The sequence below is a fragment of the Lynx rufus genome, unplaced genomic scaffold, assembly GCF_022079265.1.
Source record: "Lynx rufus isolate CCGP_SWC_20201006 ecotype Redwood Valley unplaced genomic scaffold, mLynRuf1.p SCAF_24, whole genome shotgun sequence".
In the NCBI taxonomy this organism is placed as follows: Eukaryota; Metazoa; Chordata; class Mammalia; order Carnivora; family Felidae; genus Lynx; species Lynx rufus.
Genome location: NW_025814839.1, coordinates 21,308,396 through 21,329,273, shown reverse-complemented (window position 1 = coordinate 21,329,273; position 20,878 = coordinate 21,308,396). Strand labels below are relative to the sequence as shown.

Genomic DNA, 20,878 nt, shown 5'->3' with positions numbered 1-20,878 from the left:
GGAAAGAGCAGGGAGGAAGACCGATAAGCCTGCCCCGGTGGGCGTTCCGTTCTCGAGGGGGAAGACAGGCCCCCAGTAATAAAGATAACAGTGGGGAGAGCAGCTGGTGTGGAGGAGGAGACAGTGAGGAGGCCAGGACAAGTGGGGTCTGGGTCGCAGCAGGTCTTCTATGTGGTCATGATGTTCCCGGCTGTTGCTCTGAGCATGATGCCAGCTTCGGGGGATCTTCGGCAGAGGGGTGAGATGGTCTGACGTGTGCTGGAAAGGGCTCCCCTGGGCTCCTGGGTGGATAGGGGAAAGCGGGCAAAAGAGGAGGCAGGGAGGCCTGACGGAGGTGCTGCTGGGAGGACTGGGGAAGTCGCAGGCCTTTGGAGCCGCTGCCGATGCCCCTCGAGTGCCTTGGAAAGACCACGACACCTCTCTGGCCTCAGCGTTCTCATCCGCCAATTGGGGATGAAAAGCTGCATCTCGCCCTCTGGAGTACCATGGGGCAAACCCATCCGTAGCCCCCAAATGAGGCTAAGGTCCATTTAGAAAGGGACAGTGGCTCTGAGTCTGCCTCTAAGACTTCTCTTCTCCAGGACACCCCCCTCCCCCGTTGCTTCCTGCCCGACCTGGCTGTCCATAAGGGCACCTGCACTCACCCCTCCCTTGTTGTGAGGGCTACGTTCGGGCTACTGCAGCCCAAGGCCGCTGAGCCTTTCAAGATGCCGGGTCACTTGTCTTGCTCCTTCAAAGCCCCCGGGGAGGGAGATTTAGCACAGACTCCCACGGTAAGGCCGGCTTCTCACCGGCCATCCTGGATCGAGGCATCCGTTGCAGAGCCTGGGATGTCCAGGAGCTGGAATACGCCCTGTAACAAAGAATTTGAGTGAGGTGATCCCCCAAGCCCCCTGTAACCCGTCAAAGCATCCAGCTTCCCACACCCAAACCCGAAACCACCTTCTATACGCTTTGGCTGAGTCACGTCTGGCTCCTCAAATGGCCACCAGGTGGGAGCATAGACCTGCGATGGCATCTTGAAGCCGGACTTGGTGGGACCTGGGGCCGGGCTGGGGGCCTCTCTCACTGGGAGTCTGGCCCACCTGGCGGCGGCTGGGAGCTGGGTGTGCGCCTGGGGGTGCAGGTCTGAGTGGCTGTGAGCACGGGTGTGAATGTGTGGGGTATAGACAGGTACAGCTCTGAGTCGCTGGGGCCTCTGCGACTCTTGGATGCGTGCCCGTGAGCACGCGTGTGTGCGTACAAGCAAGGCACATGTGCACGCATGCACCTGTATGTGTGCACAGGGGCCTGGGTTTGAAGGATTCCCCTTTTCCCTTCCGGCCCGCTGGGGAGATTGACAGATGGGACGGCCTGTCCCCTGGACCTCAGTGTTCCCAGAGTGGGAGGTGGCTCCAGGGCTCAGACCCCAGGACCCTCTGCCTCTGCTGCATGCCCTAAGGCTGTGTCCAGCCAGCGTGGGGGCTGGTCCCACTTTGACCAGCTTTGGGGTCCTCCCGAGCCCTGGAACCTTGTGTTTTGTGTCAGGACAGGGATTCATTGTTGCGGGACGTCTCGGGCAGGAAGGGAGGCCCTGAGCCCCAGGCAGGAGGTGCAGGCTGGGGGAAAAGCCGCCATTCTGAGGTTTGTGCCCCTGGCCCTGCTAAGGCACGGAAGAGGGCAGGTGGGGCCTTTCTGGGCCCAGTCGTCGCCTGCTTATCATTCCAGGACATTTGGATGTCCTCGTCCGGCCGGGCCGGCTGCCCTGCCCACCTTGGTGCCCCTCCACTGACCACTCTGTCTCCAGGTGCCCTCCTCCCTTCTACCCCAAGGCCACGCTAAGCAGACTTTCGTCAAGGTCACCGGTGGTTTCCACGCTGCCAAACTCATTTGCCAAATGTTCAAGTCTCTGATTTCCCCTGACTTGACCCTCAGTATAGCGTTTGGTGTGGCCAAGCTCCTCCTGCAACTGCTCCCAGGACTCCCTGTCCTGCTTGTCCGTCTGTCCCACTGGCCTCTCCTCCTCAGCCTCCTTTGCGGGTCTCCCTGACCTCTCCAAGGCGGTTGCCCTGCCCCCCCCCATACCTCTTCCCTCCTCTTTAAATACCCCCTTCCTTGGTGATCTCATTCAGGCTTTAAAATGTCTCCCGATAGTTTCATTCTTTCGTTTGTTTCTCATCTGTGTCTTTGCAACAGAAAGCAGGCTGGACTCCGTAGGCAGGGCTGTTTTAAGGCAGAGTTATTAAGGTATGATTTGCAGTCGGTTCGATTCACCCCTTTTAGCGGACAGTCCTGTAAGTTTCTGACAAACGCGTACCGTTATGCAACACCCTCCACCGTCAATTACAGGACTGTTCCCATGCCATTGCCCCGTAGAAGTTCTCTGGAACCTTGGTTGTCACCCCGCCCGCCTCCCGGGTCCTGCCCTTGGCAGCCACTGATCTGTTCTTTTTGTCCCTATACTTTGGCCTTTTCTGAAAAAGTCACGTAATTGGAATCATACGGCAGGTAACCTTTGAATGGGCTTCTTCCACTTGCCACGATGCGTTCGTTCGACACTCACCCCTATTACAGCAGCGATTGGCCATTTATTGTATGCGTGCCCTGGTTTATCCATTCAATAAGGTGACCAGTTGTCCCAGTTTTCCCAGTTAGAGGGGTTTCCCGGGATATGGGACCTTCAGTGCTAAAACCACGGTGTTTGGTTACCTTCGTTCACTAGTTACAAGGCATTTGTGTTGTTTCTAGTTTTCGATGACTTTGAATATATATTTAATAGGAACAGTGACATTGAAGGTTGTTTTGTGTGTGTGTGTGTGTGTGTGGACATAACGGCTCATTTCTCTTGGGTAAATACCTAAGACTGGGATTGCCAGGTTGTATGATGAACGTACCTCTCACTGTTTCCCAGAGTGACTGTGTCATTTGTCCTTCTTACCAGCATTGCATGGGCATTCCAGTCACTCTGTGCCTTCACCAGACCTTGGTAGTGAGTGTTACAAAAATTTAAAACCTGTTTTTAGCCATCTAATATGTATACAATGGTATCTCCTCACGGTTGGTAGGGATTCCCTTTATCCGTTTTGTGTAGCGCTGTGCCCGCAATAATATTTTTGTGTATTGAATGAAGAATAAATGAATGGATGAATGGAGTGGAAGGCCTCAGGTATTACCTAAAACTGTCATGGCCAATGCATGGCATATGTACCACCATCTACCCCGTGCTTCGTTCTGTTTCCATGGCAGACATCACTCATCAATCTTGCCAGTCTATCCAGCTGCCTCATTCCGGGCAAGTACTATCCAATAATGAGCTAACACAAGCCTCCTAGGGGTTAAAGAGGAGACCCAGGTTCAGAGTAGACTCAGAGGCTGTCCAAGGGCTCACGGTGAGCCAGGGGCAGGAGTAGACCCCAAGGCTGGGCTTTTCCCAGTAAAATTCGACTTGTCTGATAAGGTTGGGGTAGGATGACAGGCAGGGGTGGGCTGGGCTCGAGGCTGGGGTGGGACACCGCCTTGGGGTGCTCCCTGGGCCCCGGCTGGGGTGGGAAGACCGATGTCGAGGATCGTCTTCCTGCAGGTGCCCAGGCGCCGCCGGGATGGCCTGCCAGCTCACGTTGGCTCCCTGGCCCAGCGGGCATACTGGGCGCTGCTGAGCCAGCGGAGGGACCAGAGCATCGTGGCCCTGGGGCGCAGTGGTGCTGGGAAGACCACCTGTTGCGAGCAGGTCCTGGAACACCTGGTGGCGATGGCAGGCAGTGTGGATGGCAGGGTCTCAGGTACAGTGGTCTCCAGCTGGCATGTGTTGGGGGCGGGCTGTGGGGGAGGGTGGGGAGAGTTGGAGGGGACGCTGGGTTGCTCCTCCTTGTACCCATTCAGCTAGCAGTCACTGAGCACCCATGTGCAGACTCTGTGCTTGCTTCTTTCTAGGCAGGGCCACCCATAGTTCATTGCATGCCTCTGTGCAAGTTAGAAAAAGGTACTCCTTCCTCAAGACATCCACAGCTGTCTGCAGAGCAATCATCATGCACTGACATTGTCAGAACTATACCCTTGACCGCCATGTTCTGGGAAATCGTCCTGACAGATATACAAACCTGTACTTGTATGATGTAAACAGCGTGTCCCTTCGACATGGTGTCCTTGTGCAGTGCACAACCTGCTGCACCGTACAGAGGACCCAGTAGGTAAAGACAGAAGGGCAGGGCCTATGCTCATGAGGAGTCGACAGCCAGAAGGGAAACTGAACTTCACATATGTGCCAAACTCCAGTGCTCTGCACAAAGGGCTGGCAGAGCTGGTTAGGAGAGAGTCACGGGGAGCTCGGAGGAGAGGAGTTTGGGGGCTTCCTCGAAGACGTGATGTCTGCCTGGGTGGCTCAGTCGGTTAAACGTCCGACTCTTGATTTCAGCTCAGGTCATGATCTCGCCACTCATGAGTTCAAGCCCTGCCTCGGGCTCCGTCCATGCTTACGGAGCAGAGCAGGCTTGGGATTCTCTCCCTTCCTCTTTCTCCCTGCCCCTCTCCTGCTCATGCTCTTCCCCACCGCCACCAAGATAAATAAATAAGACTTAAAAAACTTTAAAAAACAGGAAATGATGTTTGAACTAGGCTTTAAAAAGTGCCAATTAATAATAATAATAACCATAGTAAACATTTGCTGAGGACTTACATGCTGAGCCCTATTCCAAGCATATTAACTCATTTATTATTTAAAACAGTTCTATAAGGTAGATATTATTATTCAAACGTTATAGATGAGGACATTAAGACTCAGGTTAACTCGCTTGCCCTAGGCCACACAACTAAAACATCCTAGAGCTGAGAGTCCAACCCAGACAGTCTGGCTTTGGAGCTATAACCCCTGGGCCCGTGTTCTTAATGCTTCTTTCACTTTTGCACCCCTAAGGAGCTTTCTCAGACAGCCCCCCACCCCCCAATCATCCCCTACTGTGAAATTTTACTGCCATAGATATACCATGATCTCTTCATGCAGTTTATGCACATCTGTGCTTTATACATAAGAAAACAAAATCCCCCCTACCCACAAGAATCCGCTTTTGCCCTCTTGGGGGCAATACATAGCCTAGGCTATGAGAGGTTAACTGATTTGCCCCAAATGAGCTAACTAGCAAAGGCAGAACCCATGTTCAAATTCCCTTAACCACCGTGTGTGCTGCTGCTTTGCTGGGGTTATTCTAGAGCTTTATTGATCACCTACTCTCCACCTAACCCCCGGGAGGGTCTGGGGATACAGCGGGGAGAGGCACCAGTCTTGGCTCTCCCCAAATGTACCTCTGCCGTGAGTGCGTGTACTTGAGGGTGGGAGTCAGGAAAGGCTGTATCCAGCACCTAGCACAGTGCCTGGCGCCTAGTAGGTGCCTAAGAAATAACTGTGGCGAGAATGCAGGGCTTTTCAAGGCTGTGGCTACTCTGTGAGCTCCCTCAGAGCAGGTCTGAGAATGTTAAGGCCCTGCCTTCCTTCATCAGGCCCTGGAGGCCCCTGTCACTGGACTGTAGGTATCCTGACCCTGTGTCTCGACTCAGTCTTCTTGACTCAGTCTTCTTCCCCCTGCACTCTGCTTGCAGTACACAGCCAGGGCAGCAGTGAAATGTGTGTGGTCTAGTGCTGAGTTGGGGGTGGGGGTGGCGGGGAGCCTGCTGGGGGTGTTGGGAACAGATGGGCTTGGACCAGTGCAGGTGCCAGTGGGGAAGGCGGTCCTGTGAGAGGTGGGGGTGGCAGCTCCAGGGCCATGGGTGACTCGCTGCCCCGTGCCCCCCAACAGTGGAGAAGATCCGAGCTACCTTCACCGTCCTCCGGGCTTTTGGCTCTGTGCCCACCGGCCATAGCTGCAATGCCACCCGGTTTGCCATGGTGATGTCGCTCGATTTCAATGCCACGGGGAAAGTCACGGCCGCTCAGCTCCAGGTGAGTGCTCTGGGAGGACGTGCTGCAGCGTCCCCAGGCCCACTCAGCAGAGGCCACATATCCCCCCGGGACCCTGGAACGTGTCTAAGTGGTTGTGGCTCCCCCGGCGGTGGCCACCTCCTCCCCGACGCACTCAGCGCCCCGGACCATCGCCAGCCTGTCTGCGCCTCGGAATGTCACGGGGATGAACTATTCATGAGTAAATACATACCTCAGCCGCTCATTAGCTGGGTGTTAAAAGCATAAGCTGAAATCAAACAGACGCTCGCCGGCCTTCCACGAACGTCCGCGTGTAACCAACACATGGCTTGTTTGTTCCTATCTCCACGATCACCCGTGCCGATTCCCTGAACCTCAAACAGGCTGTTTAGGCAGAAAATAGGATTAGGTTGTTAGAAGGGTCGTTTGTACATCGAGCCGGGATGACGTCCAGGCTCCAGGAAAACTCCTCGGTGCCCAGAAGTCCCTCTTCTGTCCCGGCCCTGCAATTCTACCATCAGTCACCACTTGGGGCAGCTTAGTAAGCTTCTGTTAAATAAGAATATGTTGGAGAGTGGCTCTGGTTGATTGTGATTACCTTCGGATGCTTTCATCGGAATGAGTCTGTTGTGTCAGTTGAGTCCCTGGATGGGCTCTGGATCAGCGAGATAAATCAGCAGTTTCGATGCGGACGTGTCCGGCAGAGCGTGGACCTGAGCCGTGGCCCCAAAGAGTGCATCGGGGCGGGGGACACCCCAACAGGCCCTCTGGGTAGCTGGCCACCCGGCTGACCGTGTCCCGTCCACTCCCATTGCAGACGATGCTCTTGGAGAAGAGCCACGTGGCCCGACAGCCAGAAGGGGAAGGCAACTTTGAGGTTTTCTCCCAGATGCTAGCTGGGTTAGACCTGGATCTCAGGTGAGTGACAGAGACCTCAGCAGACGGCAAGGACTCATTCAGACTGACTGTTCTAATATTACCCAGGAGCGAGTTCACACAGCCGATTAGCAGAAAACCTGGAGGCAGACCCACTCCCCTGGGTTTAGTTTGTGATTCTTTGTGCCAGAAAACACTTAGGGAAGAGCCACGGACGGGCCGTGAGTGAGGGATATTCCAGAAACGGCCTGGGGCCGGCAATGGGACCGTCCGGGCCACGGGGTAGAGCCCTGTGTCACGATGTCCCCTCGCTCCACCAGGTCGCTGATGTGGGCGGTCCTTCCCTTACTTCTGTCCCTTCTCTGCTTCCAGGACAGAGCTATACCTACACCAGACGGCAGACAGCAGCTCCTTCGGCATGGGCGTGTGGCCTAAGGTAAGGAGAAGGTCCTTCTGGGGTGTGTGTGGATGTGACCAGGGGACAGAGGATGCGAGGGTGATGCAGGGTTCCCTGTGCAACTCTTCTCCTTTACCAGTGGGGTTGCTGGCTGGCAAGGACTGGCCATGGGGGCGGGCCTGGGTTTTTAGGGTGTCTGAGACTCGCACACATAAAGGGAAGCAGGAGGTGGGACGCAGAGAGGTAAGAGTGTGGGCTCTTGCCTCAAATCCTGGCCCTGATATTTACTAGACACGTGGTCCCAGGCCGTATTATTGGTGATTCACGTGGGTAGGTGCGGTCAGGGGTGGCTTTCCCGGAAGACGTGGTCTGTGAGCAGACTTTGAGAGATGGAGTCCACTTCAAAAAGGCCAGGTGTTTGCTTGTTTGTTTACTCTTTTATTCTTTTGTTTATACCTCAACAATTGTTTTCTGAGTCACTCCCCACCCCACTACACCCACCACCAGCTCCCGTGCCAGGCCTGTGCCAAGTGCTGGGGTTATGGCCTCCATCCATGGGGTTTTACCCCATCAGGAGAGACGATATGGGCATTAACGCAGTCATGTGGGATATAAATGTGGCAGGGGTTGCACAAGATGCCGTGGGCACAAAGGACAGTTGAAAAAGCTACTTGGTCTCAGACAGAGAAGGCTTCCTAGCTAGGGTGACATTTGACTGGGTTTTGAGGAATGAATAGGAGTTCACCATGTAAGGGAGGGGCGATGATTTCCACACCCAAGCCTTTCAACAAAGATATGATCCGGGAAAGAAAGAGTGCTGGAATTATGGGGTATCTTCAGGTCCAGAATGAATTGCAATCGACAACCTTGCACCAGACAGAAATTAACAGAGAATGGAGTATAGGCCCAAATGTAAAACCTAAAACCATGAAATTTCTACAAGAAAACAAGGGGAAAATTTCTCCAACTTTGTTTTAGGTGAAGGTTTTTCAGATGTGACACCAAATGCACAGGTTATAAGAAGACAAATAGAGAAATTGCATTTCATCAAAATTAAAAACTTCTGCTTTTTTTTAAAAAAAGGTTTATTTATTTATTTTGAGAGAGAGAGAGAGAGTGAGCAGGGGAGGGGCAGAGACAGAAGGAGAGAGAATCCCAAGCAGGCTCCTTACTGTCAGCGTAGAGCCCGATGTGGGGCTCGAACCCAGGAACCGTGAGATCGTGACCTGAGCCAAAATCAAGATTTGGACGCTTAATCGACTGAGCCACCCAGGTGCCCCAAGAACTTCCGCTCTTTGAAAGGCACCTTTAATATGAAAATACAAGCCACAGACTGGGGAAAAAATATTTTCAAATCATCTATCTGATGAAGTTTTGAATCCAGACTATATAGACGACTCTCTAAACTCATAAATGCAACCTGACAAAGAAGGCGGGCAAAAGATTCCAACATACACTTTGCCAAAGAAGACACGTGCATGGTCAATAACGCACACGAAAACATGCTCCACATCATTAAAGAAATTCCAAGTAAAACCACAGCACCCTGCCACTACACAATCACCGAATTATCTGCAGTTGAAAAGATTGGTCACACCAAGTGCTGGTGAGAACTGGGGCCGCTGGAGCTCTCACACCCGGCTGGTGGGGATGTGAGACAGCACACCCGTTTGGGAAAACAGTTTCTTGCAAAAGGTACATGTTCACCTTCTCTATAATACGCTAGTCTACTCTGGGCTTTTGATGCAGGAAAATAAAGGTGCATGTACAGACAAAGGTGTTTACATGACAGTTCGTAGTTTCATTTGTAATAACAGGGGCACGGGTGTGGAGTACCCATAAAGGTGGCGTAATAGCCGTGAAAGTGAACGAGAGGCTGGCGTATCCAAGGGGGCAATGGCTCTCAAAATCGTTACGCTGAGTGAAAGCTCTCAGATGAAAGAGAGACTAACTGTATGAGCCCACGTATGTGACGCTCGAGGAATTGCAAACTAACCCACAGTGGCAGAAAACAGGGCCATGGTTGCCTGGGCATTGGGTGTGGGCAGGAGGAGGGGAGAGAGGATTTATAAAAGGAAACTTCTGGGCCGTGGTATGGATGTTGTCTTCATTGTGGCAATAGTTTCATATGTGTACACATCAAAGCTTATCAAGTTTATTTATTTTTTAATTTTTATTTTAAAAAGTTTTAACGTTTACTTATTTTTGAAAGACAGACGGACAGAGAATGGGAGGGGGAGGGGCAGAGAGAGAGAGAGAGAGAGAGACAGACAGACAGACAGACAGAATCCGAAGCAGGCTCCAGGTTCTGAGCTGTTGGCACAGAACCTGATGCGGGGCTTGAACCCCTGAACCGCGAGATCATGACCTGAGCCGAAGTCGGTCGCTCAAATGACTGAGCCACCAGGGTGCCCCCAAGGTGCCTCTGTACCTTTTAAAGAGGAATAGTTTATTCTGTGTCAATTATACCTTGATAAAGCTGTTCACACACACACACACACACACACACACACACACACACTGCTAGGGACCCTCCACAGAGCTGCTGATTCAGCAGGTCTGGGGCAGGGCCTGGGAGTCTGCGTTCCTCAGAAGCTCCCAGGTGATGTTGACGCTGCTGGTCCAGGGACCGCGCCCCCGCTCTAAGAACCACTGACATAGAGTTTATTTCTGCAGTAGGAGTAAGATGATATGGCTATTCCCTCTTTGGTTTTTTATTTTAAGTTGATTTATTTATTTTGAGAGAGAGAGAGATGAGGGGAGGGGCAGAGACAGAGAGGGAGAGAGAGAATCCCAAGCAGGCTTTGTGCTGTCAGTGCAGAGACCGATGCGGGGCCAGAACCCACGAACCATGAGATCGCGACCTGAGCCGAGATCAAGAGCTGGACGTGTAGCTCAGTGAACCACTCAGGAGCAGCACAGCGATTCCATCCTTACGTTCTGGGGGCTAATCCGCTCTTCCTCTGACACCCCGTGTCACTGGCGGGCACCCGCGGTATGGCTTTCTTTCATCCCCAGTCACAGCCCTTGACCGTGACAGCACAGGATGAGAGTCTCATCCAGCCCTGCATCTTCCCGTCTGTTTAAATGAAATCTGGCCAAGAGGATCTGCAAGTAGGTTGTTGTTTTGGAGGAGAAGGGCCCCAGCGGGGTCCCTGTGAGCTATCCCCAGCCTGAATTTTTGTTAACAGTCCGCACACGAGAATGGGTCACAGCGGGGAATCCGTGTCAGGGAGGCTTTTGAAGTAGTTTTCTTCTTTTGTGTGTTTCTGGGGGGTGTTTTTGTTTTTTTTGTTTCAGTCCAGTTGATTTGTGGGAACGGGTGGGGGCAGCCTTTGTTCTCTCCCCACTACCTGGCAGGTATCCAGGGAAGGTTTTCTCAGTGTGCTAAGAGCAAAAATAAAGTCTGAAAAGTCACCGGTCCGAGTTCTCTGGGGTTGGGTGGTCCCGGGACTGCCTCCATAAGGGAACTTGGTGGTCGGGAAGTCCCCCCAAGCATGGGAGTTGCTACATACAAGCTCCCAAAGTTGCCAGATAGAGCTAATAGAAATGCAGGATGTCTAGAACTTCTGTATCTCAAAACAGACCCAATGTACAGCAAGGTGACTGTAGTTAAAGGCAGTGTTTGTTCTGTACGTCAGATTTCTTAGGAGAGTGGATCTTACGTGTTCTCACCACACGCAAAAAACGGTAACTACGTGGAGTGATGGATGCATTAATTAACTTCATTGCGGCCATCATTTGAGAATGTGCTTCTATCAGATCATCACATTGCACACCTAACAAGATGTCATTTTTATCTGTCATTAGAACTCAGTGAAACTTAAAAAAAAAAACAAAAAACAACCCACAGGTTGTCCAGTGAAGTCTGAATTTCAGATAAAAGTGGAATAATTTGTTTAGTATAATTCTGCCCCAAATACTGCGTGGGCAGGCCTGGAGGGTTGGGGTCGTATCAGAGAGGGCTGCCTGGAGGAGGTGAGCCCAGAGAGTGCCCAGTGAGGATGGACAGGGGTAGTGAGTCCCGCATCCCTGCTCCGCCAGACGTCGTAGGGAAATGTACTTATACTAGAACAGTACCCATCGTTCATCAGAGATTCCAGTTGAACTATATGTCCTGCCTTTCACCTGGCAGTTCTACAGCCCAATTCATCCCTGGCCGAGCCTTCTTCCTCCTCCTCCTCGCCAGTCCTGCTGACTCTGACCAGTCATGCTTCGTCTTTATCTGTAACCGTCGCTTTCGTTGCCCCCTGAGAATTCATTGACGACAACAGTTAAGAAATGGGTTCTGGAGTCTGACAAATCCAGGTGCGAACCCCAGCAGCCGTCGGGTGGCCTTATGGAAGGTGACTCCATTTCCGTGGGCCTCAGTTTCCTCACTGGTAAAACCGGGATGCTGATACTCTCCCTGGCTCCCAGGTTAAATGAGATACAGCCTACCAAGTGCTCGGACTCTTAGCTTTTATTATTATGATTTATTGGCATTCTTCACTGTTACCTTGTATGGCACACTGGACCAGTTGGGGGGGGCAAGGCCTCAGAGGCCCGCGAGACCCCCAATCCATGCTTCTTAGCAGTACACCCCATGTTTTTTTTGTCTCATTGGCCTTATGTCTATTCCCTGGTGTGTGTGTGTGTGTGTGTGTGTGTGTGTGTGTGTATTAAATTTTTTTAATGTTTATTTATTTTTGAGAGACAGAGAGAGAAAAGTGGGGGATGGGCAGAGAGAGAGGGAGAGATAATCCCAACTGGGCTCTATGCTGACAGCAGAGAGCCTGACTCGGGGCTTGAACTCATGAACTGTGAGATCATGGCCTGAGCTGAAGTCAGATGGTTAACCGACTGAGCCACCCAGGAGCCCCCTTGGTCTACATTTTTAATACGACATTATTTTTAGGGGCACCTGCTTGGCTCAGTCTGTCTTCTATGAATATTTTGTACAGTTCGTAACAAACTGGAGGTCATTAACACTTTCATGAACAATGCTTTTCATGACCAGACGTTCAGAGTGGAGTCATGATTCCCCGAACTGTTTCCCGAATGTTGTCCATTTACGGAAAAGGTTCTCAACTCTTTTGGTAGCTCTCAATAAGGAGATGATAAACACCTTTGTGCATCTATCCTGGGCTTTCGTGCCAGCGTGAGTGTCCCCAGCTTCCCAGTCCTCTGTCCAGGGAGAGACCTCCTTTTAATGGGTGTGTGTGTGTGTGTGTGTGGTCTCGATAACAATCTCTCATTGTCTTTGACACTCTTTGTTTGTTTATTATCGATCTGCCTACCACCCTAAGGTCCAAGAAGATGAGGGTCTTCTGTGTCCTGTTCACTGCTCATATGTTTCACAAGGCCTAGCACTGAGCCAGGCACACAGCAAGTGCTCCACAAATGTTTGTTGAGTGAATAAATGAACGAGTGGACCCCACTCACTGCAACTTGGCTAAACTTTTCTCAATTTTCCTGCCGCGGTAGCAGAACTGCATTAATTACACTTGAATTTAGCCCGCCGTGTCTTTAAAGGCATGGGCTGTGGAGACCTTGTATGTTTCTTCGGCTCCATTGCCTGCATCCTGGGAGCTGGGGTCGTTTGCTGGGAGGCACAGAGTACCCCAGAGAAGGGAATTCGCGAGTTTGAGGCTCTCCTTCCTCAGCCAGCCTGGCCTCTGGGGTCCTTGAATATGGGATTAGCAGCGCCGTGGGCCTGGCTCAGTAGGTGGACAAACTCAACCTCGGCATCAATGGCTCTCATTCAGGGACAGTAACCGGCAGCTTATTGACATTCACTCCTCAATGGATATTTACTGATCTCGTTACATCCCAGGCACCGGCACAGAGAGATAACTCAGCTGGGTCTCAGGCACAAGGAGCCCATATGTTAGGAGGCAGGTGGGGGCTGCCACGGCCATACTGCAGATCATTCGAAGCCAGAATGATAGGTGCTTGAATAGAGGTGTGTGTGGGCTGAGACCAGGCTGCAGGGGTAGAGGCATATCAAGGAAGGCTGCCCAGAGGAGGTGAGAGGGAAGTCGGGCAGGTGCACTGAGGCCAGCGTTCCTGCTCCAGGGAGCACCTGATGCAAAGGTGAAGGTGGAGAGACCTCAAACAGTGCAGGTGAAGAGTACAGGATGAGGTGCAGGGGGAAGTGGGGCAGTCGGCTGGAGCAGGTGCTCAGGGGGGAAAGCGCCGAGACCCGCGGGTGGTGCCGGCCCTCGGTGGCGCCTCCGCTCGCTGTCAGTGTCCACCCCCTGGTCCCTGCACTGTGCCCTTGCTGCCTGCCACTTTCAGCTTTTAAATGGAACTTATTTGAGATCAGTTAGGGCACCAGGACCCATTTGAAATCACAAAGCTTTCATATTATTCTCTTCTTCTCTGTAATTTATTTTTTTTGCAACGTAGCCTGATTTTTTTTTTTTTAAAGTGCCCAGCAGCAGTGATAATAATAATAATCTTTGCCTCCCAGCAGTTGGCTTCTGGCTGTTACCTTCTGGGCTTTGGCCCGAGGCACATTTATTTTTTTATGACCCGGTTGTCAACTGTGGAGGAATGGTGTCCAAACAGAAATGGGGGATCGTGCACTCTTGCCGGGGGCTCTGCCCAAGCCTCCGCTTCCTTAATCCTCCTAATGGTCCTTTGAGGTGAGGGATTATTATCACATCTGATTTCAGGAGTAGTAACCAGGCTCAGAGAGGTGAGGTTACTTGCCTAAGAGCACACAGCTTGTAAATGTCAACCCTGTGTCGTGGCTGAAGATCCTGTGCCCTGGGTTCTGACCCGCTGTGCCCTCCTGGGTCATTTATGTCCTCTCAGCCTCGGGTTTTGCAACTGTGGAATGGGCAGAGCCATACCCAGCTTCTTGGTCTGCTCCTAGGACTGGAGGCTTGGAATTCCTCCTGCCCCACCCCAGTACTCACATCACCTCACTCATTCTGTTTGCTTCACGCACCACTACTTTCTGGAAGCCTCTGACCCTCCCTAGAGTCTCCCAGCCCGCTCCCCCTCACCTCTGTCTCCAGGACAGCGCCACGCCTGGTTCACTTTCCGTGGAGCGTTGGGCATGCACTTGGGCAGCGGTGGGGAAAGGTGTCCCGGAAAGCGGAACAGTCTGGGCAAAGGCATGGCCAGAGAGACGCAGTGGTGTGTGGGAACCAGCATTTATCTGGCACCATTGCGTGCAGGGCTGGGTGCTCCATACACGACTCATTCATTCCTCACAATGGCCCTCGGAGGAAGGTAGGCTACGATTTCCGTTCTACAGAAGCAGAAACTGAGCCCCAGTGCAAGGGCAGGAGATCTGTACAAAGTCACCCTGCTGGGGAGCATTGAGTCATGGAAACGTCCAGTTCTGTCTGACTCCAAATCCAAGCCTGGCCTCTCTCTCTCTGCACTGTAGGGATCTCCTGGGTGCTCTAAGCACAGCCCAGTCTAATGTGGAGAGAACATTTTGGATTTTTTTTCCCCCACTAAATTACCTGCAGTCTTTGGTTGACCTTGAGTCTTTGCATCAGATAAACCCTGGGCATCTTGTGAGTTGATTTTTTTTCCCATTAATTTTTTTTTTTTATTGTGGCGAGACAACTAATTTTAAGCCTCCAACTCAGTGATGAATATATTCTTTATTTTTTTGTCGTTTATTTATTTGAGAGAGAGAGAGAAAGAGAGAGAGAATGAGCAGGGGAGGAGCAGAGAGAGAGAGAGGGAGACAGAGGATCCGAAGCAGGCTCTACAGTGACGCGGGGCTCTAACTCACGCACTGCGAGATCATAACCTGAGCCGAAGTCAGACACTTAACCGACTGAGCCACCCAGGCTCCCCCCGGTGATGACTATATTCTCAAATGCACCCGTAGCCACACCCCAGATCAACACCTGGAACATTTCTGACGAAGGCTCCCTTGAGTCTCTTCCCGATCAGGGGCGTCCCTCCTGTCCCAGCATTACCAAAACGACTTTTCTTACTGTAGGTTGGCTCGGCTCATGCTTGAACCTCACGGAGAGGGAGTCATACAGTGCAGAGTCTTTGGTTCTCTGGCTCACGTGGTCTGTGGGATTCGTGCCCGTGGATGCACGGATCTGTGGCTCGTTCTTTTTCATTCCCTCGTAGCACTCCACCGCTGTTCCCTGCGACACTGCCCTTTGTGTATTCAGTCTCCTGTTGATAGACATTTGGGCTGCGGGCTGATCTCCACATTCACGATCTTGCTGGAAGGGGTGGCTTTCGTGACAGCATTAGGCAGAGGTGTTTGGCTCCCTGGAAATTTAAGCAACTATAAACATCTTCCTGATCCTAATTGTTTGGATCAGAAACATATACATTTGCCTCTCTCTATTTTCTGTTGCAACAGAGACGTGGGCGGTGGAGAGGGAGGGGAAGAGAAACAGATTAAGCTTTGGGGAAAGTTTCTCCTTCTTTTCGCATGAGCTAAGTGGCAGATGATGGAGTCCGCCTGTAATTTAAATTCAAATGCTCAGAGCTGACAGTGGGAGCCATAATAAATGTGTTGCCACTGTCCTTTCGGTGTCCTTTCTGTGCCGCTTTGAAATCTCATAAATAACCGAGAACATGTTGGTAAGATGCCTTCCTTCCCTCCGTGTGCTCCAGTGGAGCAGCTGCGGTTGCTAGGTTGAGCTCCTGGTTGCTAGGGATTTTGTGGTCCTGTGGTGGCCCAGAAATATGATGGATCAGTGGAACATGCTTTTGCTATTAATTGAAATATTTTCACAGCGAATCTCTCAATGTCACCGCATGCTTTGACGTCGGCCCGGTTGGTTGCTGATTCTCGCAGCCTTCTTTGCTAGTTAGACGTAGCTGGAGTGGAGGGGACAAGCGGCCTGGACAGGGAGTCAGAAAAGCCTGATCCTAGTTCTGTATCGGATGCTAATTTGCTGTGTGACCTTGGGCAAGTGTTATCCCCTCTCTGGGCGTTGGATTCCACAAAATTTAAGAACCTGCCAGCTTTACCAGCCTACAGTTCATCACCCACGCTCTGTAAGAGGGCCAAGTGCAAATCAGTTCCTCATTATCTGCCGGTGGATTAGTGACAAAAGAATTCTTGTCCCTAGCTCACTTTCTCTCAACCCAGCAGGTTTCTGGGCTGAGTCTCCTCGGCCAGATGGTGTGTGTGTGCGCGCAGGAGTTTCAGGCTAATTTTAATATTCAATCAAACATAATTGGGATCATAAATCTGAAAAAGAAAAAAACAACACCCTACAACCCATAAACATCTGATCATGTCACTTTCTCTTTCCTCCTGCTTAAAATCCTTGGGCAGTTTCCCATCCCTTGCCCTGGCGAGAGCATACAGATTGCACTTCGTTGTTAAGGCAGACCAGTTGGTGGCGGCTGCAGGGGGTGGGGTCCTGGAAACAGTGGGGACTCGCTGGCTTCCTGTGGCATCTCGATCGATTAACGATGTCTGCCACAGGTCCGGGAGTATAGACAGGCGTGTGTATTTGCCAGGCCTGGCTGGAATCCAGAGCCCGTGCCTCTAACATCATACGTGAGGCCATCCCAAGTGGCACCTGCCAGCTTCTCAAGCTTTCTCGCTTCTCTGTCGGCCCCACCTCCAAAAATACCTGCTTCTGTGCCCGCATTCAGTTGACCACCTGTTGTCCCCCGAGATCTCCTTTGGTCACGTTGTTCCCTCTGCTTGCAGGGACTTACTGCATTAAATCGGTCAGTGACGCCTATGCCTCTTCCAAACTTCAACCTCAGTGTTGTCTCGCCTTCTAGGACAACCTCTATGACAATTTTGAGGGGGATTCATTGACGCCTTCCTGCCTCTGCCCGGACCCCGCCACTTAGCCTGCGTCACACTAAGTTTTATGTCTCTTTCCACGGCTAACCTCGAGAGGCCCTCCAAAGTCAAGTTCTGGGGTTCCCTCGGCTTTGCGTCCTCTGGGCCCCGTACACAGCAGAGCCTCAAAAACTCTACCCAGGGAACCCACGGGTGAATGAGAATCACAGTGCATTCCAAAGACAGATAGGAACGACTTACTTTCCCTGCAGTCTGAGCTCTGGGCGTCAACACTCCACAGCCTAATTGTGGGTAATTTACTGTGGTTACAAAGCGACCGCATTGTTCCCCACCCCCCCGCCCCCGAGTCTAAGCTTTGCATTCTCACCACCCTGACGGCCTCTTCCTCTCTCCCTTTGCTCGCAGCCCGAAGACAAGCAGAAGGCGGCAGCCGCCTTTGCCCATCTCCAGAGCGCCATGGAGACACTGGGCATCTCGGAGGGCGAGCAGCGAGCCATTTGGCGGGTGCTGGCAGCCATCTACCACCTCGGCGCAGCGGGAGCCTGCAAAGGTGAGTCCTTCCTGCCGAGCTCACCTGCACTGCCAGCTGTCTGCCTTGGCAGGTGCCTGACGAGCCCCTTCTCTCCATGAGGCGGGACAGGATCAATCTGTCATCCTCTGTGTCTCCGGGACCGGTGTCTGGGAGGCCGCCGGACCAGGCGCCGTGAGATGGAAACAGGTCTGGGTTTTTTAAGCAAACCTCGTAGACCGGCGGCGGTGCCCCCCGGAGCTCTCCGTGATGATGGAGATGTTCTCCATCCGTGCGGTCCAGACCCAGCCCCTCGCTGCGGGTGGCCGTTGAGGACTTGACATGCAGCTAGTGCACCTGAGGAATTAAAGTTTTAATTGCATTACATTTTAATTAACATAAATTTAAATAGCTATATGTGACGAGCAGCCAGTGTCCTGAGCGCAGAAGGTCTCGGACATTTGAGACAGAGTTGGGTCCAAGCAATAAAGGTCTGTGTTTCGATCTCGACATCTTGGAGATGCTCCCCACCATATGTGGTGAAGCTCACCCAGCCATCCTTGTCCTTCTGAGTCTGTCCCTGCTCTTAATGGTCTGTTTACTGATCATCCTTACTTCACCTTGTTTCCCCAAGGTGGTTCTGGTCTTCTCTCTGGCCCTTGCCCCTCCCTAGCCAATCTTTATTCACCTTGCCCTGTAGATGATCTCTGTGACAGCATTTCTGTCTGTGTTTCTCTATTCCTACTGTTTGCCAGTCTTTTTCTTTTCTTTTCCTTTTTTTTTTAATTGTTGCTCGGACGATTGCAATAGTCTCATTGCTAATGACTACCTTCCTCCCTCTGTCCATCCTCATTGTGACCTTTGGGGTCTTTTCTAAAAAAAAACACAAGCCTATTGTGTGCCATTCCCCTGCTTAGAATCCTCCCAAGTTTCTCCCTTGCCTGCTGAATCAAGTAAACTTCGTTGACTTGGCATTCAAGGCTCCTCCCTTCCCTAACCAATTTCTTTGATTTCTTTTGACACTGTAAAAGGTCCTGGGGAGAGTAGGGATCAAGATCAGTGTGGTTCCTGCCTTCTTGAGGATTATGGTGTCTTGTATTGTGATTGTGTCCTTGTCTAGCTCTTTCTAGTAGGGAGTGACTTCCTTGGGGCCCAGGACATAGAGCTGGGATTTACTTGCTGAATGAATACATGTGAATTGAAGGCTTTCCTCTGAGGGCTATGTACTGACTCTGGCTGACATTCTGGGTCATTTGTCTGTGGGCAGCAGACTTCTGGAATATTCTGGCATGTCATTCCTGCCATCCCCACACTCCTGGGCCTTGGGGCTCATTCTGTTGATTCTCATACACGTGAGCTGCATATGTTTGGCCCACTGATTTGATTTTGGAAGTTTCTAGGAGTTATGCTGAGTCAGAAATAAGTAAGGTGGGGACTCCACAGTTAGTCCAAACCAAGGACAGACATGGTGAAAAATCAAATGCCACTCGCCTTTCCAAAACTCAGTCGTGGGCCATGCTTGACCCCTTGGCCATTGGGGCACCCACGGGACTGTAATGTGTCCCAGCCTCCTCGCCACTGAGACCAGCCTGAGTCACGCACACCATGGTGTGAGAACGTGGCCCCATCTCTGACCTGGGCTGCATTTCTTTTCCTGCAAAGCTCTAATCATCTGGTAAAATCCCCACCTCTGCATCTGACTCTGTCATCCCGAGGGTCAGCAAAGCATAGCTTGTGGGCTAAATCCAGTCGGCTGTGTTTCTGAATAACAGCAGGCTAAAAATGGTTTTTGTACTTCAATTAGATGAAGATCTATCTATCTATGTGTAATATTTGGGGATGTATGCACATTTCTTTTTTTAATGTTTACTATATATTTTGAGAGAGAGAGAGAGAGAGAGAGAGCAAGCAGGGGAGGGGACAGAGAGAGAGGGAGTCAGAGAATCCGAAGCAGGCTTCACACAGTCAGTGCGGAGCCCGATGTGGGGCTTGAACTCACAAACTGTGAGGTCATGACCTGAGCTGAAGCCAAGAGTCAGCTGTTTAACCGACTGTGCCACCCAGGGGCCCCAGGATGTGTGCGAATTGTGTGGCGTTGAAATGATAGTATCCATAATTAAAGTTTTATTGGAACATGGTCACGCCCCTTCATCCACATGCCCGTCTGCGTTCCTGCCACAGTGGCAGAGTTGAGTAGTTGAGGCAAAGATTGTGTGGCCTGCAAAGCTCCAACTAATTGTTATATAGCCCTTTACAGAAAAAGCTGGCCCCTCGTCATGGAACGTCATAGCAAGGGGGGATCTTCGTGCCTCTGCAGGGCCTGTTTATGCTGTGAGAAAACTCCTCGGTCCTCTTTAGACCCAAGGCAAGCCAGAGAGAGGATGTTAGGAATCTGGCTCTGCCCTCAACCGGACGTGTGACCTTGAACAAGTTCCCCTGTCTCTCTCTGGTCACCGTTTTGTCAGATGTGAAATTCTGCGGTCGGGCCAGATTACAGGTTCTTAATCTTGGGAGCTTGTTTCCTGATGGTTTTGGATGCTAGAAGCTCAGGTTCAAGGTCGAGGTGCCTGGCAGGGTTGGTTTCTCCTGAGGCCTCTCTCCTGTGCTAGGAGACGGCTGCCTTCCTGCCGCGTCCTCACATGGCCTGCCCTCCATTCATGGGTCTGTCTGTGTCCTGATCTCCTCTTCTTGTAGGACACCAATCACACTGGATCAGGGCCCACCCAGACGACCTCATGTTACCTTAATTATCTCGTTAAAGCCTCAGTCAACAAATACAGTCACAATTTAAAGTACCGGGCATTAGTACTTTAACATACGAATTTGGGGAGGACGTAATTCAGCCCATAATACATCCCAGTCCCTGAGATGAGCCAACGTCTACCCTGTGCCCGGGCCTGGCAGGGGGAGGGATGCGGGGGGCTGTGAGACTACCGTCCCGTCTTGAGAATTTACCATCTTATTAGGAGACACGAGACTTCCAAACTGGGACCAGCTTTGTGAACAGGTTGGGCTGAGGGAGGGATTGCAGAGGTCAGACCAGGAAAGCCCTGAAGGTTCAGAGTCGGGGCGCCTGTGGTTGGGGAAGAGCCGAAGGAAGCAAGCCTATTGTACAGAACGGAAAACCGAGGCTCTTGGTGCAATTAACCAGGATCGAGAACCAGACTTGTCTGAGCTTTGGTGGCCTCCTCTTTGATGGGCAGAACATGGGGTTGATGCGTGGATTAAACGCGATTTGGAAGAGGACGCTGAACGGGGCTGGGTTCCACAAAGCAGACGCTGAGACAAAGATTTGGGTGCACGTGGCTCTTCTGGGAGGGGATCGCCCATAGGGGAGGGAGACAGGGAAGGGAAGATGGGTGACAGTGATACTACGTGCTTTAACGAGCACGTCACCTGTGGGCAACTGGAACCAGTTTCACTGGGAACCTCTGGGCGACTCTGAGGACCATGGCTCCCAGT

At 51.8% G+C, this 20,878-nt stretch overlaps 1 protein-coding gene across 1 annotated transcript in view; it reads left to right on the top strand.

The window, feature by feature from the left end:
* The window catches only part of MYO18B (myosin XVIIIB), a 240,288-nt gene that overhangs the window by 11,506 nt on the left and 207,904 nt on the right, over positions 1 to 20,878 (top strand). The window contains exons 7-11 of the mRNA XM_047088398.1: positions 3,560 to 3,758; positions 5,766 to 5,908; positions 6,705 to 6,805; positions 7,136 to 7,199; positions 17,314 to 17,458. Coding sequence (XP_046944354.1) covers positions 3,560 to 3,758; positions 5,766 to 5,908; positions 6,705 to 6,805; positions 7,136 to 7,199; positions 17,314 to 17,458 — 652 coding nt within the window. The remainder of the gene's footprint in view (positions 1 to 3,559; positions 3,759 to 5,765; positions 5,909 to 6,704; positions 6,806 to 7,135; positions 7,200 to 17,313; positions 17,459 to 20,878) is intronic.